At 40.6% G+C, this 27,731-nt stretch overlaps 1 protein-coding gene and 1 long non-coding RNA gene across 3 annotated transcripts in view; one reads left to right on the top strand and one right to left on the bottom strand.

Annotated features, from left to right (window-relative positions):
* Positions 1-218: 218 nt before the first annotated feature.
* LOC110469750 (uncharacterized) lies at positions 219-9,832 on the top strand. The gene is made up of 2 exons (XR_014953385.1): positions 219-8,137; positions 8,521-9,832. It is a non-coding gene; the product is annotated as an uncharacterized LOC110469750 (long non-coding RNA).
* Positions 9,833-18,906: 9,074 nt separating this feature from the next.
* INO80C (INO80 complex subunit C) overlaps positions 18,907-27,731 on the bottom strand; it is a 30,401-nt gene continuing 21,576 nt past the window's right edge. For both annotated transcript variants that reach the window (XM_021528772.4, XM_021528773.4), the window contains 3 exons: positions 25,740-25,851; positions 23,993-24,060; positions 18,907-19,645 (listed from right to left, as the gene is read on the bottom strand). In XM_021528772.4, the coding sequence (XP_021384447.2) occupies positions 19,514-19,645; positions 23,993-24,060; positions 25,740-25,851 (312 nt within the window). In that variant the 3' untranslated portion in view covers positions 18,907-19,513. The remainder of the gene's footprint in view (positions 19,646-23,992; positions 24,061-25,739; positions 25,852-27,731) is intronic.

Raw genomic sequence — 27,731 nt, 5'->3', positions numbered from 1 at the left:
GTACCTTTGGGAATACAGACCCTGATGTCTGTGTTTGCTGTAAAAAGAGTACCAGGGTCTGCAGCATCTCTGTCTGTCTATCCACAGGCAGTTTGTACTGGAATAAGCAGAGACAACAAAGGTCAGTAGTTGTGGGAGAGGAATTTTTTACTGAGGGTTTTTTAGATCCTGCGCTAACACAATTCCTAGCAGCAGGTATTGGTAAGACTCAGGAGGTCCTCCTGTGTCTTACCATTCTGTCAGCACTCAAGTCTGGATGCACACACAGGCAGTGGATTTCAAACAATCACTACAAGCTGTTTGTCTCTTTTTTAATGTGGTGCAAACACTGGATATCTAAGGAAATTGAAACCCCTCTCTAACAACAGGCTTAGTCTCAAAATGCTGTTCATATGGATTCCCATTTTAGAAATCATATTTTCACCTGACTCTCAGGGAAGCCTGCTGCATTTTCATTGTAGATGGAATCAAGATAGGCAGCTTCACAAACCTCATGGAAGTTTTATGTAGCAGGCAGACCAAGGCTATCACCAAAAACAGAAAATACTTTTGGAAAGGAGTAAAAACACTGTGAGGAAGGCACTGGAACAGGTAGCCCAGAGAAGCTGTAGATGCCCCATCTTTGGAAGTGTTCAAGGCCAGGCTGATAAAGCCTGAACAATATGATCCTACTGGAAGGTGTTTCTGCCCATGGTTAGGAAGTTGGAACTAGATGATATTTAAGGTCCTTTCCAACCCAAACCATTCTATGATATCTTCTGGGTTTTGTGCTTGTGTTGACATTCCACACTGCAAATAGCTGATGATCCCTGCCTGGCTCTTTGGGCCCCTGCAAAGCTCCAGCAGCCGTCCTGCAAGCTATTGCTTTAAACCTAGAGAAAAATGAGCAGCTGCAGCCTTTTGGGCTTATTTGGTAACAGCTGTTGCTTGCCAGTGTGCTTTCTCTCATCTTGCAAGTATTCCTGTCCTTTTTTCCCCTTTGGGCTCCTTTCTTCTTTCATTTTAATGCCCTCCATGATTTAAGAGAACTGGTCATGAGAAAAATTTGGTGGAGGACACAGAAACTTTCTTTGCAGCACCCATATGTGGCAGTGTGCTGGGAAACCTTCATGAAGCCCTTCAGCCCTGTCAGAAGGCAGAGATTTTTAAAGCACCAAGTACCACTGTGCTTCTCTGCTTTATCTTCCTCCACTCTGTGCCTGCATGGGATCACTGGTACAAAGGCGATGAGCAAAATTTTCTTCCCTCTGAACAGCCTGGTCCAGTTGAAAGTGTCTCTGACCATGGCAGGGGGATGGAACTAGATAAGGATCTTTTCCTTCTGTGATTTCTCCACTCTTTCCTGGCAGCCCCATGTGTAGACAACCCTCAGAACAGTATGCCAGTACCAGCTCAGGGGAAATCTCTGTACTGGCAGAAGGTTGTTCAGTAGTTCCTTTCCTTGCCAAGCCCCTAAGTGTGCCAGTCACTGGTGGAAGCTAAGATCTGAAATGCTTTTCCTCTCTTTCTGCCAGCACAACATATGAGATGGTTGTACTCTTTGTGATATTTTAGTAGTTAACAAACATGTTCATGCTATAAGAAAAATCCTACATGGAAATTAGATGGTGTTTAATGTATGCCTGCCTTTACAATACCTTTTAAATAATTTTTCTTTTTTTTTTTTTTTTAAGAAGCCTGTGGAACTGGAGCATAACAGAGAAAGACAGGGTAAGCTGAGAAGAACCAACAACCAACTGAAAGGAAAATCTTCAAGTTTGTGGCTATCAGAGCAAAAGGCAAAAAGGTAGGATTGCAGCCATGTGGTTGTTCATCTTTCACCCACTCACACTGACTATAATGGGGCTGCTGGCTCTGCTCCTGTCTGTTGGACCCTCGCTTTATGAAGGTGGAAGAAGACATTAAGACTCCAGAAGTTGAGGGAGATGGAAGCCAGACTAGGGCAGACTTATGTAGGCTTGTGCTCCAGATGGTTTGGCTCCAGTAAAGCAAGCGAGGGCTTGTATGCTCTGCATATGAGTTGGCTCTCTCCAATCCTGTGTCACTGTCTCTTCGAGACCAGCCCAACTTCACCACCAACTCACATACAAATACATGGAAAAGAACAAACCCTGCATTTTTTTGCTGAAGCAGCTACCTGCTTAGTGTTCAAAACAGTGCCTTTATTTCCATAATGTTAGATGGCAGCATCATAACCTTTAACAGCACATGAATCAAAAGTTGTCAGCTTTTCCTCTTCTGCCATGAGCCTTATGATTCTTGCCGTGTGGTTTATTTTCTTGTGGTTAGCCCAAGCTTGCATGCAAATTTTTCCGGTTTAGAAATGTCCATCATTTCCTGTGGTCTTTAACAAGAGTGGAATGGCAGCCAAGGCAGGCAGCCTCTCCACACAGCTCGTTGCTCGCACACACTGAGGCTGCTCTCGGTAAACAAGGTCACTGCCTCTCCCTCTCTTGAAGCAAACTGCAACAAGACTCCGCTTTGTGCCCTTGTCCTGGCAGGAGGGGGGATTTGGGAGGCTGGAGGGGAAAACTTCCTTGAGAATGTCAAAAAATAGACCAATCCCAAACCCCAAACAACCAAAAAGAACTCCACAACCTTTTTCACCAGTTGTCGAAAAAACTCTTATATACTTATGTGGAAATTTTCCTATTACTGTTATTATTTCAGCTTGCAGTTGGCTATGGGAATATTTCCAAAGAAACCAGTACTCTGGGAAACCTTTTGTTTTCCAGAAAGGCTGTTATTCAGAAGAAATTAACATAAAAATATTAAAATTGTCTAACTTCAGAGACAGAAAAATGGGGGAAGGAAATGCGAGGGTTTGTGTGTGTGTGTGCATGCAGGAGGGAATACTGCAGTCTGGGGTAATGTAAGAGGCAGAAGGAAGAGACAAGAGCACTTGGGTCAGCATGGGATAAGTACAAGGAGGCTTGGGATGGTGAGACCCCACACCTGTAGGATGCAGGAGCTGTGACATCAGCTGGGGGCTGCTGTGACCTTGGAGGGCAGCGCAAGGCAGGGAGAGGCGTGAGGCCTGGGGCAGCAGGAGTCCCAGGAGTGAGAGTAGAGATTCTCAAGTGTCTCTCCATTCTTCAGGCCTGGTATGAAATGTGTATTATATGTTTTGGCAGCTCTGAGTGCCTGTTGTCATGAGGTGCAAGCTGTGGTTTTGAGACCAGGTTTGTGCTTGGCAGTTCAGGGCAGTGCTCCCAAATCCCCTTGCATCCCACTGCCAATGCTTGGTAAAGGCACTGACAGCAGCAGTGCTGAGGGTTTTATTTTACATTTGTACTGGGCAAGTTTTCTCCACCGTTTCTCCTGCAGGTTTTGAACCAGCTGGCTGATTTCAGCCTCACTCGAGAGGGCAGAGGGTCACTTGATATTAAGGTACTGTCTGCTTGTGTGGAAATGGAGTTCGATCAGAGGGAATTTCCAGATAGCCCAAGGCAGATCTACCTGCCTTTTTCAAAAGAGCACAATTATTTTAAAGTGTGAACTGTACCTTATGCAACCTGAAGTAAGGTGTTTTCTCTTACAAGGGGGTGCCATAGCTTTAAGTGTGCAGATTATCTTTTTAGGCCTTTTGATGTTTCTATCAATTTTTCCTCCTCCTATGTTATCCCATCCCTGACCCTGCTCACATCCACATGTGTCAGTCTCAGCCAGGCAGAAATGTGGAGATCTCAGTCCTCCTCAAGGGGGATGCAGGAGACTTGGGAGTCAGCCAGAGGTAACACACCAAGGAGGAGACCCATGGAAAGGAGGAGTAGCAGTATTATTGGGAAGGTTGAGTTCACCGTGACTGGGAGACAGGAACAGGAGTTGCAGGAGTGCATGAAATATCCCAAACTAGCTAGGATTCCTAAGATCAGTGACACTCAGAAGAGCCTACCTGTGTCCCAGAAGTACGTTTGAAACAGAAATCGACAAAGACCTTTGATAAATGTAAGTCTGAATTGCAAAAGCTTGTTCTAAACTAGACAGTGGTCTCACACTCTGAAAAACCCAGAGAAGTGGAGCAAAAAGCATCACATAAAAAGGCAAAAGGCATGTGAACAACATGCAGAGCAAAACTTACTTCAAAAAAGGCTCAGGGCAGCATGTGATGCCAGTGGAAGGGGTGGAGGCATCTGGGACTTTCCTCCTGCCCCAGAGGGAGGCTTTGCAGGTTTTCAGGGCAGTGTTTCTGTGCTGGTGTTTTCTTGTAAGCCTTCCCTTCCATTCAAAGGGCAGAAAAAACTTTTAGTAGATCATGAGTAGCTGGTACAATAATGTCCCCCTACTTCCATCCTTCTGTCTGTTTCAAGATCAAATTTTCATTGAAACAAGGTGCTGTAGACAGGATGAGTGTCTACAAATAGGTTCTAAACTCTCACATTAAGAGGAATGTATGTGACCAAGTTCAAACACCAATAGGAAGAAAGAAAAATTATTAAACACATAGTCCTGTTAGACACAGGAAGGTCCCCTTGTTGATTGTTGTAATCTTTGGAAGATACTTATTTACATTGGTTCCAGCAAATGACAACACATTTTCTGGTTTGGGGCCCAGTAAATGCATTTTGTTAATAGATTCCATTCATTCCATCCACTTCACATGTATTGTCACTGAATTTATGGCACAGATAATATGCATGCTTACTAGTTTCTCATTCTTTCACAATTTTCAAATAATTTAATTTATGTATTCTGTTCCCTGATATGCAGAAGAGATTTTGTTTGGGTTTTTAACCAAATCTTTGTTTGAAATACGTAATTTTTGATATAATATTCTAGGTTGACCAATAATTTATCTGAGAAAGCATTTAGAATACTGTAAAGGTTGTGAAACCTATGTAGGGTGTTTAAACTTCCAGTTTCATTTATATAACACAGTATTTAAGTCATCTGAGCCCCCAGAAGATTACCTGTATAAGTAGCAAAGGCAGACAGGATTCAGCTTTTGTTATTCAATCTCTTTTCAACATATGAAATGTTTTCCCAACAGCTGGTTATATAAAGCAAGGTTTATTGAGGTTATTTTTTTAAAGGCCAGTAACAACAATACTGTGTTTCTAGAGGTTTTATAAAAAATAATTGCTCCTTATCTGCTCTATGAAGCTACAGAAAACTATCCTATACAACAGTGCTGGCTGCTTGCATATACACTGGAGACATTTGCAAATCTTTTTATACCGCACAATGGTCCGGTTGGAAAAAATCTCCTCACTGAAAGAGTGGTTAAGTATTGGAACAGGCTCCCCAGGGAAATGGTGGAGTCCCTGGAGGTATTCAGTAAGCAAGGAGATGTGGCAGTTCTTGATATAGTTTAGGGAGCATGTGGTGTTCAGTCAAAAGTTGGACTTTATGATCTTGGAGATGTTTTCCAACCTTAATGATTCTATGAAATTTCTTGAAAGAAAAGTAGTTACAGCTTTGAGGTTAATGAACAATATTCACCAGTCATAGATGCAGACTACAGGCCTTAACTATCAAAATATAGGTGTCTTTTTGTTTTGTTTTTCATTTGTTTGGTCTTTCATTTGTTTTTTGTTGGTTTGTTTTTGGTTTTTTTTTTTTGTTTGTTTTGTTTTCCCTTTGTTAATTGACTGGTAGGTTTAGAAATAACATCCTAATGGAAGCTGTGAGTTTTAGTATCCTAGGCAATTTCTAGAAGGAGAAGTCACAGAGCTTGAATTACAAGATAAAATATCAAGTTGCCTCCAGCCACAGACAGCAAACTGTTTTGATAAGGTTTTTGGGACAGGCTGACAGTTTAGTTCATCGACTTTGCTATTGCTTGAATTTGGGTGTTAATCTTGTTCTCTAATGAATACATCTTAGGATGTGTTTTAAAACTTGTTAGCCTGAATACCAGGGTGCACAAAAGCAGGATAAAGAGATGGGTGGTAGAGGAGAGAGGTCCTCTGCCTAAAAGCGTTAAACACATATTTACATAAAAACACAGAAGGCAGAAATCTCAGGAGACAACACTCTGCCCCTGTTTGACTTTTTTCACCAGTTTTGAGACTTCTCTCTGGACACCACATCAAAGGGCCTCAATTGCTTCCAGCTCGTCGTTGCTCTTTATGATGGCAAGAAGTCAATGGGAGAAGAGAACTTTGAGCTGAAGATCCCAGCAACCAAGAAGGCCCTTGGGCTTCTAGATTCTCTATGCTCCTTACACACCTGAAGTGCTGTACTTAGCCAGCCACATCATGATATAAAGCAGACATTCAGAGAACCAGTAAATATGTAAAGCAGTTTGAAGTATGTGCCATATGAAAGTAAGCATGTCTGTGAACCTTCAAGTTCGCATTTATATTTCAAAGCAGTAAATTCAACTGTTTGCACATTTTGCAATAAAAAATTGGAGGCATACATGTACAAGGAAGGACTTGGAGTAGATGTCTTGAGTAAAACATCATCTTGGAAGGTGTATCTGCAAGCACAGAAAGAAGGTGGGTATTTTCAAATCTGAACTGCACATGTCCAGCTTTATATGAGGTACTTTATTTTGCAAGAGAAGACTGCTGAATTTTCTGAAATTTACTTTCTCCCTCATTCCATAGCCTTTTAAAATTTTCCAGATAGACCTGGCTTCTGGGTAGGAAGTAGAAACCATATTGTTTAATACTGGTGACCAGTCATGCAGCATATTTGAATCCTGAACAAAAATACTTGGAGATGTTGGTACCATTCAGCAACCCATGGCAAAAGAAAATATTTTATTGAACCTCTTCACCACATGGTCATCAGAAAAGACTGTAAGAAATGTTACCCATCTGTGGTCAGAAGTATCAAATACAACAAATTATGCTTACTGAATACTTCAGTTACTGTACTTGGCAGTGGATTTTCTTTAACTGCAGGAAAGCATTACAAATGAAATCTTTAGATTATATGTAAACCAATTGTGCAATACTGGACTTTTTGTTCCTCAGATCCCGGTCCCAGATTTACTGTGCCTATCAAAAGATGCATTCTATTAAGAAAACAGAAAATGTGAGCAGTTCCTAACTACAGAAGACAGCATAGCAGATAAGATATTTAGAATGAAACCACCATGAGACAACTGCAGTTCCAGCAAGATTTGGCTCAAGGATCATGTGGGAAGCATTTACCCTGCCAGACCAGTGATGAAAAAGAGACAGAGGGTGAGGGGGGACACAAGTTCCAAGTTGTGAATCACCCCTCATGTTGGCCAAAGAGCCTGCAGACAGAAATAGGAGGGAAGCGACCAGTGAGGCTGAGCTCTGCAACCTTACTTTACCTGTTCCCACTTGGAAGAACTCTGCTTGTTTCCCTTTCTGAAATTTGCCTTTTCGTACAGCATTTGCCATCATTAATTGGAGCATCTCCCTTCTGCATCCTAATCAAACAGTGCTGGCAAAGAAGAATCATTATCACCAGCAGTGTTGGACATGTGCTGGCCAATTCAAGCCATGAATTGCTTGCCTCAGGCCTGGCAGGTAGGAGTCTCCATTTAATTTTATTCAGAATAAAATTACTAACAGCAATGAAGCATATGTAGACCATCCAGAAAAGGAAACTGCCCCTATTGCTGAGAGAGAACTCAGTTTCTGTTTTTCCCTCAAGTACATTTAAAACATTGATACTTTCTCCCATGGGAGGAATATACCATCAGGTAAAAGATGGCAGCAAACACATTAAAATTGGTGCTACACCAAAAATCAAGAGGTGAAAACCAGCTGAGAAACAGTTCAAAGTCAAAACTGCCCACATCCATCGGTGCCCCACATCTTAGCAAGTGTATCTTTCAGTCAGAGAGTTCCTACTTCAGGGCACAGGTACTCCATGCCAGACCCAAATGTCCTACAGCAGAAGTCAGCAAGGAGTGGGATTTTGGCCAAACCTGCAGTCCAAATACATGTCAGCCACAAACAGGCTTCCAAGTTGGGGTTGTAACGTTCCCCAAATGTAGAACAGAAATGAGATTTTGCTACCAGAAAATGTTGGGGGCCTGGGCTGATTTATCAGGGAGCTGCACTCAGAGTGAACTTCCCTAGAATTTCATTCCAACAAGGGGTCTGCTTTTCACCCCGCCTCCTCATCCCTAGAGAAACAACTGCGGAAAGCAGGAGCCTTTGCAGCAAGCCTGATCCTGTGTCGCAAGAGATGGAGTCACCTGCGTGTGCGTGTGTGTCACTGTGCCCGTGTCCAAGGCAAACAGCGCGCTTCCCGGAGTGCCCGGCCAGCGGGGAATGCGGCGGGGCGGCAGCGGAAAGCGGGCGGGGAATGCGGGGCTGTGCCCGGCTGGAGCGGAAAGCGGGCGGGGAATGCGGGGCTGTGCCCGCTGTGCCCGGCTGGAGCGGAAAGCGGGCGGGGAATGCGGGGCTGTGCCCGCTGTGCCCGGCTGGAGCGGAAAGCGGGCGGGGAATGCGGGGCTGTGCCCGGCCGGGCTGCGGGAGCCGCTCCGAGAGCTCCGTCCTGCGCTCCGCGGCACCAGCGGCGCACGGAGGCGGGGGAAGGGAAGGGAAGGGAAGGTTTTTCCCCGGAATTTTATCTGTCTGGCAGATACCAAGCCCAGCATCCGTGTGTTCTGGGAGGCTCAGATAGACGTGTTCCACCACTGAATCAGTCCGCAGCTGCTTGGCCGCTTGAGCCGACTGGAAAAGTTCAAAGGGTATTTTCATAAAATATAATGGTTAATATAAAAAAATAGCTTTTCTCCAGAAAAATATGTTGCAGATTGGGTGAAAGTCGTGTTTCTTTCCTTTTTCCATTTCTCTCCCTTTTAGCAATGCTTATACACGTCTTCTGCAGTGGGGTTCCCATCACTGAAGTTTTAGGCAACTTCCATCAGGCATTGCTGTACTGGGACTGGGCTAGGACAGCAGGCAGCAAGCCAGCTTTCTGGGATAGAAGCATTCCCTCTGGAGAATGGAGGGAGGAGAGGACAACATGCCTCTCTACTTGTCAGCATATAGTGATTTAGATAATGATAAGGCATGCTGAAGAAGTGTGGATGTCTTTTCATCTAAGCTTATTAGTATGGTGTGTGTGAAATATTGGCTTTAGTGAGCTACGCTGGCTCTGGATGGAGGGTAGAAGATTTTGCAGTGCTTCTGTCTAGCCTGTTTATCCATCCAGGCTACCTGCAGGAAAACTTATTTTAAGGTGGATTTATGAACCAAGATGCCACCCCCTTCTTGCAAAGCTCAGTAGCTACTTGATTGCTTTTTAGTGTGAGAGTTCAGAAAAACATTCTTAAATTATGATGTCTCCAGAGATTTGTAGTAAGAAAACAATGTTAATTTGCCCAGTCTACAAGCAAAAAGATTAAAATAGAGTAAAGTACACTGTGTTCTTTGTTCCAATTACCTGAAATTAGTGTCTTTGTTGGAGATAAGTGCCATAAATGGCTTTAATATTTTTAGGTTTTTCTCTCATTTTGGAGCAGTGCTGTACTGCTGCCACATCACTGCTGCACCACACAGCACAATCCACCTATTTACACTTTTTAATGAGCAGTGACTCTACTGTAGCTGTTGCATTAGCTGTGCAACCATGATTTCATTTCCAAAGGAGAGTGTGTCATAATAAGCTTCTAGAAAAGTTCAAGACAGCTGCCTGTGTCATGGAAAAAATAAGACTTGATTAACAGAGGATGTAGGAAGCCAAAGTAAATACTAGAAATGTGTAAAGCTGTTATGGTGGTGTAGATTAGTTCATATGAAGGGATGTGTAAATCTGACTGCTCAACATGATTGATTCTTACGTCGAAAGGGAAGTCATTGTGTTATTATGTTTTTAGTTGTAAGTCCCTGCTGACAGCACTGGAGGTGTTTCAATGTCCCACTCAATTAAAAATCTCAAAGATTGTGAAGAGTTGGGTCTGCGTTGCCATTTTTCCTGGACTTCAAATATGGGAAGAGAAGTAGCAAGAGAGGAAATGCTAAACTTTGAAGACTGTGTCCGACAGCAAAAAACATTGGTGTGTACATGCAGCACTTCTTTGTTGAACCACATATCTTGTGTTTAAAAAATATCCCACCATGAGAGGTAGATGTGATGGTAGCTGGGTGACAGGACCATCTAGAAGGCAGGAGGAGAGCTCTGTGAGCCCATGAATCTTGCAATGCCTTTCAGATACTCTCACCTCTCTCACATTGCAGACAAGTGGGCGAAAAGCTGCAAGTTACTTAAATCAGTCACTGTGACACATCCAGTTAGCTTGGTTATGAAGAGAGCATGAATTATGATATTCTACTCTGTCATTTAAAGATAAATGTTTTATGGCAAAAATCCCATTATTATGTGTACATTTTTAAAAGAAAGATTGTGTTTTGTTTTGGGTCTTTTAGTTTGCACAGTTGAGGTTATTTGATGGGGTATTTTGTTGGTGGTGATTTTTTTTTACAGCAATTTTAGGAATTTTTGTCTTGCTAAGAGGTAGGTCCAAGTTGTGGTTAAATCCTGCAGATGATAGTCTTGCTGATCTCAGGATTTTCCAAATATTAAAATGCATGTCTGGATTTCTCAAAACCCCACAAAACTTCAAGAACATTAGACCCATTTCACCTTTCCCTAGATAACCAAGATGGCCATAAACTGCTTGAGTGTCCTGGTCCTAGCAAGATTTCATGTAATAGACAGTCTCTTGAATAGCTCTTGGTGACTTATTAGCTCTTCAGGTATTATATTTTAGCAAATAAAATTAAAGTTTTCCCCTAAGCTTTTGCTTAACTACAATAAATCATTTATAAGGTGCAATCCTATGTTATGCAGATGTTTTTTCCAGTCATGTTGTTTTATAAAAAATGTCATGTAGGGGAGTTCTGTATAGAGATGTGTATGAAGTCAGAGCAAAGAAAAATAAATCTTCCAGTAAACCCTGTCACTCTTGTGACTATGATCACTGTGCCATCCTCAGCACTGCTTCCTACAGGAGCCTGAGGCCAAGGCTGGAGGTTGGTACATGCCAATCCAGTGCTGCACGGCACCAGATGTGGGCTGGTCTAGATGGGAATTAGTTTTAGCAGAATCAAATTGAGTCCTTACCTAGAGAGAAGTCTGAAGTGCTCATGCACTATTAAGTTCCTGGCAAATTTTTTGCAATGTAGATATTTACACTCAGGATTTGTACATACACTTACACTTGGGGTTGTAGATACAGTTACGGTGTAACAAATATCCCTACCTAGACAAGCTAGTCAGAAAAGAACAGGGTAAGCACAGGAACACTAAAAGAACAAAATAAGTGTCCATGTGCCTTCTTGAGTGAAGTCTGGAGGGTTTTAGTGTGCATGTGTCTTTTTCTTTATTTACTTAAGATGGTTTAAGTTTCTCAAGTGGTAACTGCAAGCCTTGGGCAGCAGAAATACACTTGCTGAAGTATGCTTGTCCTGCATTAGGACAGCTGACTGGCCCCATGGCAAGATATTTTTTATTTTCAGGTGAAGCTTCTGGCTTTGGCCCACCCTGGCATTTTGTTTATCCTCTGTAGAAGTCTGTATATTTTGACAACATGGGTCATTATCTTTCCTCTTGTGGTTTCAGCTTTTTTTCTTGCTTTTCACTTGGGAGTTTTCCTCTTCTAGTGGTTCTTCTCTCTTTTCAGCAAGCAGTTTCTGCAGATCTGCAGGTGAATTCTAGTCTTTCTGTATAAACTCATTCCTTTTATTTAATCAGTTATGTATTTTTCAGTCCTCGTTCCTAAGATGAACATCCCAGATTTGTGGTTTGTGAAGGGTTTTGGCTAGTTGCTTATTAGGTTTGTTGGAGCAGGGAGGGGAAAGGAGGGATGGAAGGAATCACATCTCCCAGGGAAGGTGCTGTTACTAATTATGCCTTGGAGATTATTACTTCATGGCTCAGATATAATTAGTACTTGCTCAAACTCCTATGTGCTACTTAGGACAAAAGAAAGATTCTCTTTCACTATGACCCAAAAAGCCAGCTGTTACTTCAAACATTCATTTGTAGGGGTTCTGGAATTCTGTAATTCTTATGAGTCCTAACAGCCCTTGAACCCCCTCCAGCAGCTGCCATGCCTGCAGCCCTCCTCTGGCCAAAACTTTGCCACCTATAGTGGTACAGAGGTGCAAAGGAGTACTTTTAGGACACCTCTTACTGTTGGATTCTGGTTGTCTTTTGAGAACTCCTTAGAAATGTATGTTGTAGAACAGGATTTTTAATCTTGCCCATGTCTTTTCCATGTCAAGTTGGCAAAAGCTGGAGGTAGAGGGTAGTGCAGCACAGATCATTAAGATAATGGGGACATGGCTCAGAGACAGAGAAGCTCTGGGAGAATGATAAGAAGACCTCTGTCTTACCTCAATTATTTTATTTGTTTCTCTAATGCTCATGTTTCACCAATTCAGATCCAGTGCTGGAAGCAATACTAGGTGCCTTCTGGTGACAAGAAGTGTGTGCTGTGTGAGCTTTTCAGAAAATAAAGGTGTTGAGTCAAAATCCACTGAATTGGTAAGACTCATTCCCAAATCTTCATAGAGCTGCAGATCCCCAGTAGAATCTGGGCTGGAGTTTAGACAGCCTATGCCCAAATCTGCATTCCTCTATCCTCACACAGCTGCTTGACTGGATGACTTGGTGTTACCAAGCTAGCGGAAGCTCCTGCCTTTGGGCATGCCCAGAGGCATATCAGCTTCAGGAGAACTGAGCCGCTCAGTGCCAGGTCTGTCCTGCAGCAGCAGAAGCAGCTCTTCCAGATTGCATCTGCAAAAAGGCTGCTGTAGGCTACTGCCTTTGTTTGAAGTACAGCAAGGATGCTGCTGCAGCTCCTGTTCTCCTTGCCCCACCACACAGGGTAAGGATGCTTCCCTACACCCAGCCTGGTCCTCTCATCTTTCATATTCTTTCTTTCAGCTAACAGATTCAAGGAAGCTTTCCCATTCTCTGGGGCACGTCTGAACTTCCAGGGTTGTGTATAACTGCTTTGCAGTGGGTACAATCCAGATTTGTAGAGTTAGAAGTATTAATCAAGAATCTGTGAAGTGCAGTGAGCAAGGCAAGTGTGTGAAAGGTGGAAGAGCATGATTTCACTGCTTCTGCCAGAAAACATTCCTGTGGCTTGTGCCTACTTTTCATGAAAGATATAAACAGACCTTGGGGTGACAGTCACTGCCTAAAAGCTCTGGAGAAGTCTGTGTGTCCCAGTGGCATTGTATACAGGAAATCTACAGGAATGGCATTTGCACTCCCTGTCCCAGTGTAAAGCTTCCAAAGGACATTTCAAGGTCCACAGAGAATTTGGCTTCCAATTCATTATTAGGTAAATTATACCCACATGGAGAAAGCTGTTTCATGTGTTTCAGGGCTGTTTTTCACAGTGGGAGTCAATGTGCTGTTTCCCAAGGGTTCAGGAGGCATGGGCCAAACCCATGGACATGGAACACCTTGTACCTCACTAAAATGGTGATAGTAATTACATAGCTCATGGGAAGGGCTCATATAACACTGGAAAGGAGTTACTGGTACTTATTTCTTAGCTGTCGGATTTTATACTGCCTGGTAGAAGAGATGAAGCATAACAAATTAATTCTTCATTGTTAGAGGCCAGAAATGTTAGGTCGATTATGCTTTACCACCAGCTTCAGTAACACAAGCCACTTTATTTGGAGAAGAATAAGTTTTGTGCCTATTAGCTGCTGCCACTTGTGCACATGAGACTGATGTCAGCCATCGACTTCACATCACCAGCTATGACATATATACACCTTCTTGAAAGGCAGAGTTTGAAGTGGTCATTTAAGCTCTATCTATATTCTTTATTTCAAATATTAAGGCCACCATAATGCCGTATGTATTACTTCAGAGGATTGCAGATCACACCACAGAGTGTTTTATAAATGATTTCTCTTCAACATAGCCTTATATTGTCAGGCCAATTGCTTCTACAGTCCTACTTCCAGTCCTTCTACCTTAGTCTATGTCCAACTCTTGTTGAAATTTCTGAGATTCTTCTTTATTAAGGTTATTATCAGATCCCACACTGCCTCTGCTGCAAGAATAAGATTTGGGCCCACAGACAATTTATTAAAAGATCTTTAATTCTGTCCCCTTTGCATCGTCTCTATCCATTAGTCATGGAACTAATGACCACATGCACAGTATGTCGGCAATGTACATGTATTTATGGTGTCCTTTTAAAGGCACTTCTTCCTCCTGGGAGAAGAGAATTGAGAGAAGCTGCTGTTTCCCAGGATATAAATGGGATTTCAGCAAAAATTAAAAAACTCCCTACTACTCTTGCTTGCTCAGTGTCCAGCTCACACCAGGCATCAGCCAAGCAGACCAGGCCTGCATCTCTGCTCACAAGGGTTTACTGCTGCACATTTATCAGCTCTATACAGCAGCCCTAAATGCATGCACACGCCATTTATTTCAATATGACGAGGCAGGAAACACTTTCTTCCCATGCATGGGTAGGCAGCTATCTTTCCCTTCACCATAAACTGTACTTTGGATTCAAGACTTGCTGAGGAAAGGGACATTAATCACATGGCCTCTGACTTGTAAATGGTTTCTTCCCTTGAGAGATAAGTGGTTTTCCCATCCCAGACTGGGGACATTGGAGAAGGCTTCAGGCAGTCCATGAGCCATATGCAGTTTCCTGAGGTGCAGTGCTGGGTGCAATGCTGGAGTCAAGTAGCACAGCACAGCAGTCAGCACACAATACCTGAGGGGACCTCTTGCCCAGAGGAGAACACGATAAACAGAAACCACAGCCAGCCCCAGCTTACTCTCTAGTCCTTTAGTTCTATGCTTTCTGTGTAGATTATTGATTTTAGACTACAGTGTCAAGAGACAGCAGTGGTCTGTACAAGAGACCTCATAAGTCATAAACCATGTAAAATTACACAGGCAGTACTAAACTATACAGTAGTTTAAACAGTGTTTGTTAGTTGTTGTTATTACCTCTCCCAAGAGCTTAGTGCTGCTGCTGACCGTAGGCTGTGATTTACAGTAGTGTAATCACCTGAAAATACCGGGTTTGTTAAGCTTCTCAGGTAATAAAAAAACTGGTCAAGCAATACTTACAGATACCAAATGGACTTAAAATGTTTTTCTTGCCTGAAGATGTATTATTTTATTATGTTTGACCCATCCACTCGACAACAGACAACGTGGTCTTTCATTGGGGAACACTTAAAAAAAAGAGAATTATGAAGGAATTTCTGTGACTTGTAATATTAGTGCTATGGCCATCATAGTGTGACTGAATGTTCAGTGACAATACAGATACCACTTGACTCTTGTTTAAAATAGCACTAAGTCAGGGTTTTCCTCCTGAAACCTGACATCAGGTCTGTGAAACTCTTCTTTCTTGAAGTGATTCAGAAAGAAAAACTGTGCTATTTGAGAATGTATGCCACACACATTATTAAAGATTATTAGAGACCTTAAAATCCATTGGTTAGTTTTTTAGTAATAAATTGTTGTTGCATGAATTTATTAAAGATTACTTAGCCCTTCAGGAAAATGATTGTAATCATGCTTTTCGAGCTTTTTTTCTTAACAGGGTGGACTTGGAAAAACCTTTTTATTATTATACTGGTTAATTTTTGGTTTAATATTTTGTACCAGTAAAAAGCCCTCCCATTTGCTCACTTTCATTTTCCTCCGTCAAAGGAGATTAAGGCACATCTCCTTGAATATGACAGCTACTCCCGTCCTCTGCAGAAGCCCATATATAGCAATTCCATAGAGATCTAGAACACTATGATGGGAGAAAGCCAAGAAATACAGGACAGTGAAATGGAGGGGCTCCAAAATGAGCTGGCCCAAGGCCTCTCTCAATTGAATTTTGCAGCTTTCTAGGATGTGGGGCCAAGGTCATTCCTTCTTCAGATGCAGCAGAGGGAAGGGCTGGGGCAGGAAGTTTCCATGGGCACACACCTGCTGTTTGAAACAGCAGTGAATAATCAAGGGAAGAGCCGTGGAGCTCCAGCACCCTGTTTTCCCTTCCTCTAAAGAGCATGCAGGCAGCAGCTGCAGCTGTTGATTGCTTCATTCCTGTCACGGCTCCCAGCAGAGCCATTCCCTTGGGAGCAGCTGGATCTGCAGTCCCTGACCCCACTGGCCCAGCCCCTGCCCCAGCTCAGCATTAGGGCCACACCAGGCAGTTCAGCTACAGTGGTTCTGCTGCCCTGGGGCAACAGCTGCCTACTTTGTCTTGGCCTTCAGGGGCAAGCAGATCCACTCAAAGCTATTGCAGTCTTAAACAAAAACATTAAACCCCACAGTAGGCTGGAGAAACTCCCCATATCCAGTGTTTACTGAACCAGTGTGTGTGTGCTGGGCAGGAAGCTGCACAGGAAAACAGGAGCTTGGCCTCTGGGATAGGGCAAACAAGGCATGGAAAATGTGCTTTCCACCTGCCAAAAAGGCTGAGGCTACAGCTCTGAGAGCTGCTGGACAAGCTCACATCTCATTAAGGTCACTGGGATTTCTGTGGGCACTTAGCAACTGGTGTGCTGTAGGCCCTTACAGGGGGATGATGGGGAACATCACAATGCCAATGTGTCTGAGGCTGAAGCCATCCATGGTCTGGTGAAGTAATGCACTCTGGGGATACTTCCCACACAGTAATGGTTGTACTCCAACAGATTTGTCCTCAGCCTGACTGCTGGCTTTTGCTTTAGTGATATGGCAGTGCTATTAGCCAAAGCACATTCTCCCCAAGTCTGAAATGGTAGTCATTGTTGTTTATCTTCTCAAAAGCTTTTATTTTGCCTTCTTTTCAATTTTAATTCAACTTATGTATGATTATCTAGATAATATCCTGTAAGGACTTTTACATATAAATGTACTTCTCAATTTTTATTTCTTCTAAAGCTGTCAATAAAACATTTAAAAACTTCTCTGTGGCACAGACAAGCTTTTCACTCATCCATATTTTCTCTTAAATAAAGCAAGGGAGGTACTACTCAGTTCTCTCATGGAAGGCACTGATGAGAGCAGCAGGTTCTTACGCTGTTTTCAAAAGAAACCCAGCAGGATTGAGTGCCATCGTACATGTTGGCCACTAAATCTGTTGTGTCCTCAGCTTCCTGCTAAATGAAACCTGGTTTGATTGTTCCACATAGTGTAAACTGCTGTTGATTGATGTAATGCTGAATGGTGCTGGTGGCGATTGATCACTCTTGGCTTGACCATTGTACATCCTAGTGAGTAAAAGGGAGGTACTACTGACTAGGAACAAAAAGTCAACAAAGGAAGAAACATGGAAGGGAAGAAAAGGGAATCTCATAGCCATCATGTGGACACAAAACAAGAGTCAGTAAGTTTTTTGCCAAATTTAAGATATATTTGATTTTCTGATGCTGATTTATTCAGCAAGACACTTAAGATTTTGAAAACAGAATGCATAAATGCTGCATGGGAGAAATAAGCTGAGAAGCAATGTCTTAATATAGAGTGCAGGAGTGCATGGAACACTTCTGACAGTGGAGGAGCCTGGGCTCCTACACAGTCATTCCCAAAGAATGTCAAAAATATTTGTGGGAGAGAACAAGCTTGTGAAATCGATTTTCTGAGCTGCTGTCTGCTTATTTAAAACAAAAATGATCTTAGAGTTCTATGTGTTTTCATATCAGTGTTAAGCTGATCTTATAAACACATGTTCAGTATGTAATGTAAGTTTAAAATATCCATTATAAAACTCAATGCAAAGAGAATGTAGCTTGGATGCTTGCTGGCATGCAGAGAGATATCCTGTCTTATTCTTTTTTGTACTGCGACACAGTTGTAGCATTATCAGATATCTAGGGCTTTGAAGGATCTATTGTAAGCATGTCAAAGGTGTCTAGAATTTGTTTTTGGCAATATTAGATCACAGAGACTGAGGAATTCCTGAGTCTCACTAACTTTCATTAAACAATGTATCCCATTATTGTTTTTCCTGTTTTAGAATTGAAATTAAACTAGCATTAATAACACTCTGCATATTTATTCTTTCAATCAGAAAAAATTATCTTAATTATTATCATGTCTGTAGAAATATGCATTCAAAACACATCTTAGCCAGTGAATAGTCACCACTGCTGCTTGTGCAGGCAGAGAAGGGTGTGCCTTGCACACATCCTGATGTCCATGGTGGAGTTTGTTGAGTCAGGAGTGCTGTCTCCTGATCAGCACCTCACCTCCCCAATGACCTGGGAGAGTCCAGGACTAATTATGGCACAAGTGTTCCACTGGGCAGTTTTGCACATGGGAAAAGAGCATTCCCACAGCAAGTGGTAACTTGTGTAGCAGCCGCTACGGTCTAGTGCCACCACTACAGGACTGTTGATGGGATGTGGGAGTGCAGGCTGTGTAACTGGGGGCTAGGAACAGCTGAGCCTGAACTTGGAGTCCAGATTACAACTTAGCAAGAGTTTCAGGCTGGGACGAAGACTCTGAAGTGAGAAAACAGTTGCTTGTCATAAGAAAGAGGACAGAAAAAAAGAATGGGCAGAAAATCCTGTGCCCCTTTGCCTCTAGACTTCATTTCAGGAAGTCATGGTCATTCTTATGCTGGTGTGTTGGCATGTATCTGTCAGCCATTTTGCCAGCAAGAGTCCAAACTCTCTTTAAGTCTCCTTCTTCTAAAGTATGACAATGTTCTGTTGCTGTCAAATATTCTTTTGGTGCCTCATGGTGCTAAGTTCAGCCTTCTAATGTAGAAGGTCTTGCCTTGCTGGAGGCCATCTGGGTCTCAGAATGCCACTGGAGAGTAGAACTCCTGCTTCTTACCATTTTTTTTTAAAGACTTGGAAATTAGTACTTTCTTCATACTAATTAATACTAATACTGTAATCACTAGGAAAGGTAGAAGAATATTTAGGCTGTGAAATGAAGCACTCAAAAACTGCAAAGTATTATGATTAAGAGTTACACAGTGATTTGACTGGATCCTCTTACACATGTTCACAGATGAACATGTAACAAGCAATGTATTTTACAAGCAGGTTTGAGTCCAACTTTATTTATGTTGGCAGTTAATTAAATACAAACATTTGTATCTTCATTTCCACAGTGCCACAGAACCCTGAAAAGTCACTACAACAGCAGCACTTGCTGGGCATTTTAGCTTCATTTTACAAATTTTAGCTTCATTTTACAAACTTCATAGCCAAGTGGCAAGCACATCTAGTAAGGCAGGTTTAGACATTTCGATATCTTGTTACCTTTTCCTTAAATGAAATGACAGTTCCTTCTGAGCCAGGATAGTAAATAAAATATACAGGGTGGAGATGAAATCCTGTCTTTACAGCAATTAATATAAATTATAGTACATGAAACATTATAGTACAGATACATATCCTTACGGTCTTAGTTATTCTGTTCACCAAACTAAATTGCTAACAAATTGGCAAACTAACAAATATCAGCATTTGTGAAAATTAAATCCATATGTTCTTCAAATGCATGTATCATCAACTATGTCCAGATGTATAAATCCATGGATAGTTTTAAAGAATCTCAGTCCCACAGTCCATTTCCATTATGATACTCCAAATGAGCACTGTTCACAAGCAATACACAAGTATATTTAGTCTGTTCAGGAAACAATACTTGTTGCTTTCCTTAGAGCCAGGTATCCTGTAACCACATCTGAAGGGAGCATCCGAATATAGGCAAATTCTTCGATAGTACTAAATCTTAGCTTGCTCTGTGGATCTGTGTAATTTGCCTGAAAAGGAAACAATGGTAGAGATATGATTAAAATAAAATTTCTAACCATAATAGTAAAAGAAGTATCTTAATTACAAGATCACAAAGCAGTGAGTTTCTCTTCCTAGTTAATAGCACTGCTGTTCTACCATGCAGCCACAAGTCTGTCTTTTTTTCTTTCTCCTCATGTGAAAACTTATGAGAAGCTAACAGACCTCCTAAAAAGCAGATTAGAAATGCATTAAACATAACAGAGGGCTGAAGTAAGCTTCCTATAAAACACAGCGCAAAAGAAATTCCTCAACCCTCTAAACTCACCCTAGCAACTCTGTGCCTTGTGCAGTCTCTCTCAAGGCAGCTCTCCAAAGAGTCAAGCTGTTGCCAATAAATTACCCACAAAGAGGCTGAATTATGGGTGCTCTGATAGCTTTGGACTGCCTTTCTCTTACTGCATACAACTTAGCTTTTAATTTACTTTAAAGTGGTTGTTAAAGCTAGGGAGTCTCAGCTTATGGTTCTGTGACTGCACTGATAAGAGATTTGAACCCAGTATTGTGGTTTGCTCCAGATGCCTGCTTTCAGGATAGCAGCCTGGCCAGCTCACCCTGGGCTACGCTTATATCCTCGGCTATATTTGGACCCTGGGTGCCTGGGAGCCGTGCCAGTTTCCTTCTATCCTCTCCCCTTCCTTGTTGCTACAGAAACATGGAGCATGGCTGAGCTCAGGGGTAGGCCAGGAGGCTGCACTGGGAGAAGGCAGGCATCAGGGCACTGCCTCTCCATGCTCAGCCTCCAGGACAATCCCTGCCTCTTCGGCACTGGAGCACCAAGTGCCTGTTAAGACCCTGAAAGTGTCTTCTGTGCTTTTCTTTAGCACAAGATGGTGGCAGGCTGCAAGGCACAGGCAATTGAGATCTCTCAAGACATTGGTACTAAAAATAGGAAAGGCCAGGAAGAATTGCTTATAGTGCAGAGCTCTCTACATTTTTATGTTGGAAAGCACCTGTTGACCATGGTAACAATCCAGCCAATCATTTAGTTTCATATGACTTAGAAAATTTAGTGTTATTTGTAGCTTTGTTTTCTTTACAAATAAATGTTGCCAGGTTAATTAAATGCAGTCAGCTAACAGTTCAAACCATCAATTAAGTTTCAAACAAATGGCAAAGTTAGAACATTAAGAGGTATAAATTTATACAGCAGGTATAAATTTACTTTTATTTCACTCTTTACATCTGGCCTCATGTAAGAAAATGCTAAGCAATTAGATTGCTTTTCAAATGTGCATAATTTTGTGATAGAGTAACCAAGCAATATCTGCAAGTTTTATTGTGCACCAATCTAGGTTAAAAATATTATCGCAGCTCTTGACTGTTCTGGTATTATGTATTGGACTGTACTGTTTGCAGACACTAATGTATCATAACCAGCCATTCATGCCATGGCTTCAGCTTAAAAACAAACTTCACTAGTACTCTAGCAATAATTAGAGATTAGAATATTAAATTAAGATTAATTTGCAAAGAAAAAAACTCTTTAATGTTTAAAAACTAAGTCAAAGGCCATGGAGACATGCTCTTAAAATACAATAAACTGGGTATCTCAGTCTGTTTCTATAGTAACAGGTCTGATCCATTTTCAGAAAAGGAAAAGAAATATAAACATTTGAAGGTTTGGGGTGTTTTTTAAAATCTGCTTTACAATAAATTACTCTGTTTGGAATGTTAAAATACCTAAATACTCATTTTGCAAGTTTGGGAATAATAGGTTTATTTTGCAGTGTCAATACAGTATATAATAGCTTTAGAATTCTAGGCTGCCTTACAAATATAAATTGGCTGCTCTGCTGAGACCACTGGTAAATTTAATTCCATTTGTGCTGCACACAGAAAGAGAAGGGGATCAGTAGAATTTAATTGTGGCATCTAATATAAGAGCAAGTATGCTGATTGAGAATGTTTTAATACACTTCTCTTTTTGTACCTAGTAGACAATTTAATTCTTCTCTAAATGGGTAATGCTAAGGAGTTCTTTTTCCCCCACAAGGGGAATCCAGCATTCCCACAGAAAATATATTCTTACACAAATGCTTTTATATTTTACTCAGAAAATACAGGGACATTTTTCTAATACTACATTTCTACAATATTCTATTGTCCCACATAAGCTCCTACTAGGACATGATCTTGAAAGCGTATTTAGTGCTTCTTATGAAACATTTCTAGCCTAGCAATTTAAAGGACACACAGCCTCAGCTATTTTAATAAAAAAGTTTTTTTTTTAAATGTGGTAATTTTATCATAGTCTGGAGAAACCTTGCAGGCCAGGTAAAATAGGAAACATGACTCACAATGCAATTAGAGGATGGAAAATTGAGGAAAAAAAGTGGAATGAGAAGAAAAGAAAACAAAAGCAGCACTGAATGGATTTGTATAGAGAGTATCTATACAAAGCTAGAATAGTTATAGTACATAAACCATTGATGGAAAAGAGCTGCTGGTAAAGAAAAGCTGAAGAACTGAGAGAATTTCCTAAGGTTTAACTGACCTTTAACTGGTAGGGATATGATCTCCACTCTCATCTATACCCTGCATCATCAGCTCACTATAGGTGTAACGACTGACTAGTTTTGAAATACACCAAAGGTTAGTGCTGGAAAGCATTATCTGGTTCCTTGGAGATGGGGCAGGAGTCTGCCTGGCTGGAGGGAATTATCTTCCCTGGTTTTGTGAGCATTCTCTTCCATTTGTTGTCTGCCAGTTCATCTGTGAGGGAGATTTGCTTTTCCACTCCCTCTTGAACACCAAGGGTTACCAGCCTTTATCTGAGCAACTCACTCCCTTTCCAAACAACATTCAGAGGCACAGGCTGGACACATGCCACCTCCTAGGTGCCTCATTTAAATGTATTACTTAAAAAATAAAGTCTAAGAAAATATGTGCTACCAAATCAAGATCAAATGCTAGGATGTGCAGAATTACAGTTGGAGATATAGCTATTCTTTGATGCCTTACACTAAATATCCCCTATGAGGCAGCCCTTAGTTAAGTGCTCACGCATTTTCTGTCCTAATAAGAACTTTTTGCCTAATTCAGTTCACAGAATGCAGGGTGGTATGCTAACCTGCATCAGCGTAACAAATATGTACCTTTAAGGATATCTCCAGGAGGTGATATCAAGCCTGTAAAGATGTGCTAGTGCCCTATGGGTGAGAAACAGTTTAAACTGAGGGAAGTGACACAGAAATTCTGTGCAAGGCTCTTTGACATTACAAAGTTTTCATTATTGTACCTATTCAGTGTAACCATTACTTAAGCATGTTTTCTTTTTTCAAAATAACAACATTCCCATTCATTTCAACTGTAAGAAATGCACAGACTTCTGCAAAATAAATCACTGGCATTTGAAGGCGAAAAGTGAAAAGATATGCTGTTATTAATACCTGATTTGTTGCAAGTAAAATTATTCATGTAACATAGGAACAGTTTCAACAGGAGATACAAAATTTTTGTTGGGCACAATTCAATGACTTTACTCCTGTTTTGTGCCAACAGAATCTTTGGGGAATTCAGGCACCAAATGATAACTACCAAGACTTTCTGGAGCATGTGCAAACCATATCTCAGTCAAATGTAGTTTGTTTGGTTTGGTTTTTTTCCCCCTTTCTCCTCTTTCTTTAAAAAAATACCTAAAAGAGCCCATCTGTGACACACAGGCTATACATCTGCCAAACTCCAACTTCCATCTCTGAAGAATAGGGGTATTTGAAATTCTCAACAGTCTATGCCAAGTATCTGTTTCAGGCTGATTTGTTTGAGAAAAGTTTGAGAGCAATGATAACAAGGGTTTATTTTTTTTTAAACTTGGTGGTAAAGAGGACAAACAATAAAATTTTGCCTAATCTCATTACTGAAAATTGCTGAGCCATATTTTTAAAACTTCCTCTACAAGATACAATGAAATAAATACATATCCAGGCAAACAGGCTGGAAAGTTTCAGTCAGTGTGGGTATACCTTGCCAAAGCCAACAGTAATGGAGACTGTGGACTACCAGCTTTCCCTGCAGCTATCTTAAGAATTAGAAATTATGGGCACCAATGTAGATTCTACAGGTGAGAAAGAGGTGTCATAGGAGTTACTTGGCAGGACAAGGTATTTAGTCTGTCCTGACATCTATTAACAATGTAAGGATTTTTTGATGTAGTGACAAATATTTGGGGTTTGGCCCTAAATCAATGGATAATTATTAAGCCCAAGTCTGAATAGGAACTTCAGCATATACATCTTTTACAAAAGAAGGCACCAGCAGTATTTCATTGTGGAAGTTGAAATGTTGGTTTTAAGGGAAAAAAAAAAAATACTTACCGGAAGTCCTGAGATATCTGAATATTTCTTAGCAGGTTTAAAAGAAGGAGGAGCATCAATATTAAAATCTAGAGAGAAAGAAAGACATAAATTCAGTGTCTCATTAGATATATATATGTTCTACAACATAAACCTGCTCTCTGAGGTCTTTATTAACTAGCAACACTAAGACAAAGAAATATGAAGTAGAATTACCTGTAAAAACATTTAGCCTGTTAGCATGTAAATCACAGCCTAACCCTGCTCACCTATTAATAGAGTTTAGCAAACAGAAATACCCTCCCCAAAAGGAAAATGACAGAGTAATTTGAAATGCGTCCATTTCTTCCAAGTCTTAATGAATTCCCTTGCAGTCAGTCATGTGTAAAGAATAGCCATTATCAAATGCATACTGTATGCTGAGACTGTGAAACATTGCTCAAGATTGCAGCTCTGAAATACTATAATCCAGAAAAGCAAAGTAATCTTTTAAATCAGTTAAATCTTTAAGCATGTACCACTTTAAGCCCAGTCAATGACCTAGAAAATTGTCTGAATGTTTAAACTGAGGGTTGGAAATTGCTGTTCTTTGGTGCCCTTTAGATAGCAATTATCATTCATAAACATTTTTTAACATACAGTTGCTATGCTTAAGTACTTAAATCCTCAGTTTTGGATGTTTTCAAAAATTTCTTGTACCTGAATGATTTCTTTCCTCTTTCCTGATCTCCCTTGCAATTCATTCAGATGCTATGTTCAATTCAAACACTCCATCCATATCAAATTTCTAACCCATCATCTCATAATTCAAAAGACCTAATGCCACAGATAGCTGGTTTTAATATGAAACTGAATTTCTTTTTCCTCCTTCTTATCCTGTAAATTTCTGATTGCAAACAGAGCATAGTAGAAATAGCAACATCAGCAGATTGTCAGTTACAATGGCCAGGAACACACAGTAGTCTGCATTTTTCTGTAACAGTTGCATCTAAAACACTTCAAAAAATGGCAAGCTATTTTTGGATAAAGCACCAAGTCTGACAAAAAGTATGCATATGTTCAGTTCTGAAATGCCTCCACTTGCCTAAATAAAATCTGAGGATTGCATTCTGCCGCCAGCTACACTCAGTAGTATCCTAATTTACAAGCAGACTTGAAGAGAATCTAGATTAAGACCACTGCTGTAACTCTGCTCCCATGGATGTAACCAGCTAGGACTGCTAATCAGCACTGCTAATAGTGTAGTTTCAGCTGTGCTGCACTAAAGAGAGGATGTGGGATTTAAATCTTCCAAGAATATAGGATAAGGAGCTGGATAGGAAGCTTGGGCTGAGGCCTAGGCTACTGCAGATATGTGGCTTATCAGAAACTATTTGAAAAGTGCTAAAATATAGCTAATCAAGCAGCAGTCACCCACCAAAAGACCTCTGGACTGTAACACAGAGGAGGAGACACCTAACCAGTAAAAAGGTGACAAAAACCTCATGGGAATAAGGGCTTCTGACTTGGTTTGAAAAAATATATTTTCCTTATTAAACTCTTCCCAAAAATGTATTTGAACTTTGCCATAATACTCCAAATTATTTGCTTCCTCCTATTTCCACTTAGGGCTGACAAGTGTGATTGGAGAAATCTCAAATGTACTACTGGACCCTGTTCAAGCAGGATACTGCATGCATTGATGAAATAATTTAGCTTAGTTTTAAAGAAAGTTATTTGTGTGGATTCTATTATTTATAAATACATGCAAAGCATCTAAGAAGCTTACAGCTAGGATCATTTAGTTGCCATGGCAATGCCCTTTCAGAAGCAAGAATTTGTTTTAGGTTCTTCCATGTTCTGTTCTTCTTGCCAGCTGCTGCTCCACCAATGCCGGAGTGCTAGAATTAAAAATATGGTGTTTAGAGAAAAAAATAAATAAAGAATACTATTTCAGAACATGACACTTCTATTTCATAGTCTTTCTGATATGTCTCATCTTGTCATGAACCATTTGTTATTCTCACTTATTTCATCAGCAGGCTACTATACTGTACACTTTAATCTTGGCTGCAAGCAAAAACAAAGCTTTTTGGACTGTGTCAAAGCTTCTACGTTTCTGATTAACTGAAGGAAAGTAAAATCTATTTTTTACATGGAAATAGAAAATCAATGTGGTTAGGCTTAGCCTGAGATTACAGGATTCTGTATGTACTTCCTATCATATTAGAAGTTATTACTATGAAGTTGTTTCTAAAATTGTGATTATACAGCTAAATTTTCTTTCTCCTTTTTATGGCACATTACAGGTGCAGCTCTTTTACAAATTATCCGTGACTGCAGAAAACACAACTGATCTTGCAAACTGTAATGAATACTATGAGAAACTTTCTGGAAATTTTAATTTTCTTTCAAAGACTAGGAGACAGAGTAATAGGAAAAGAATAATAAATAGAATGTTGGCTGCCAAGACAATTTTGCATTTTGAAAGGAACACTAATGGAAGGCTTGCCACAGGTACTATAATGGCAGTTGCAGTTATCAAATGCGATTGCTACAGAGTAATTTATTTATGTCCCTCCAGAGACAGAAGCTGCACAACATACTGTACTACTTCTAAATGATCAAAGGACATAGATTTATGGCTTAACTTCAGAAAAAGAAAATTTTTCTTACAATTGAGAAGTTGCTATTTCTGTTAATAATTACTACTTGCCCCATGAGTCTCATTGAAACTCAGCGAAGTTCCGTAAACACACTTCTGCTTTGAATACTTATAAATTAACCAGTTAAATTAATGAGGATGACAGGAGGAAGGATTCAATGAGAAAGCTTTATTTTGTAGACGTAAGATATATTCAGAAAAGATGCTCATGAGCTGATGATATACTGGGTTTTGGTGATGGATATCTGATTTAAAAGACACAAGCAAATATTTGCTGTTAGGGTAACACCTTAGACATCTAAAGATCATTGCATAATAGAGACAGCTACAGCGTGAGACGAAACTATGTACTTCCACACTACTAATTCAAATTCATTGCATGAATTTTCTCCCAAATCACTGAATAATGACTTTTTGTTCAATAGTCTTAAAATCAACCTGTTTTTATATGAACTTATGCCTCCTAAAAATGGGGCTGAGCATCACCTCACATACCTACCATGAAAAGGCAACAACTGCAAAGTACATATGAACCAAAGTTCAGAGAAAACTGGAGCTAAGACAAGTGGAGCTCCTGCTCTGCAGCAACTATTGCTCTACACTAGTGTTAGAACCTCACCCATTGCCAAAGGATGTGGATTCCAGTCAGAAAGCTTAGGAAAAAGTAATTTCTTCCTCCTTCTCTTAAGTATATCCTCTGCAGTGAGCTACTGGTTCAAACTTGGGCATACATATGAGACATAGACACTATTTGATTTATTTTCTTCCTTTTAAGGCAAATTAGGCTGGAAAGATGCAAAAATCCATCCAAATTGTTACAATCAGGTCATACCAATGAAATGCTGATTAACACTCAATGCATTTCTTCTCAAATTAGTTACTGTATTGGAGGGGACAATTTCATGGTTTTTATTATCACTGCCTATTATTTCTGCAGCAGTTGCCAAAGATCCTGTACATTCATTATTATTTCAAGCATGCACACATTAGTATCGCCTCTTTGGAAATGGTGACATCCTTCTAAGAACTGAAGGATCAGCTCAGGGCTTCATAGATATTTAAATCCTATGTGGAAGTTACGTTGCGTGCCTCTGGGCGCAAAAGGAGCTTTTGGAA

This window comes from Lonchura striata, chromosome 2, assembly GCF_050655825.1.
Source record: "Lonchura striata isolate lonStrDom1 chromosome 2, ASM5065582v1, whole genome shotgun sequence".
NCBI lineage: Eukaryota > Metazoa > Chordata > Aves > Passeriformes > Estrildidae > Lonchura > Lonchura striata.
The sequence above is the reverse complement of the archived record's forward strand: the minus strand, read 5'-3'. Positions and strand labels throughout refer to the sequence as shown.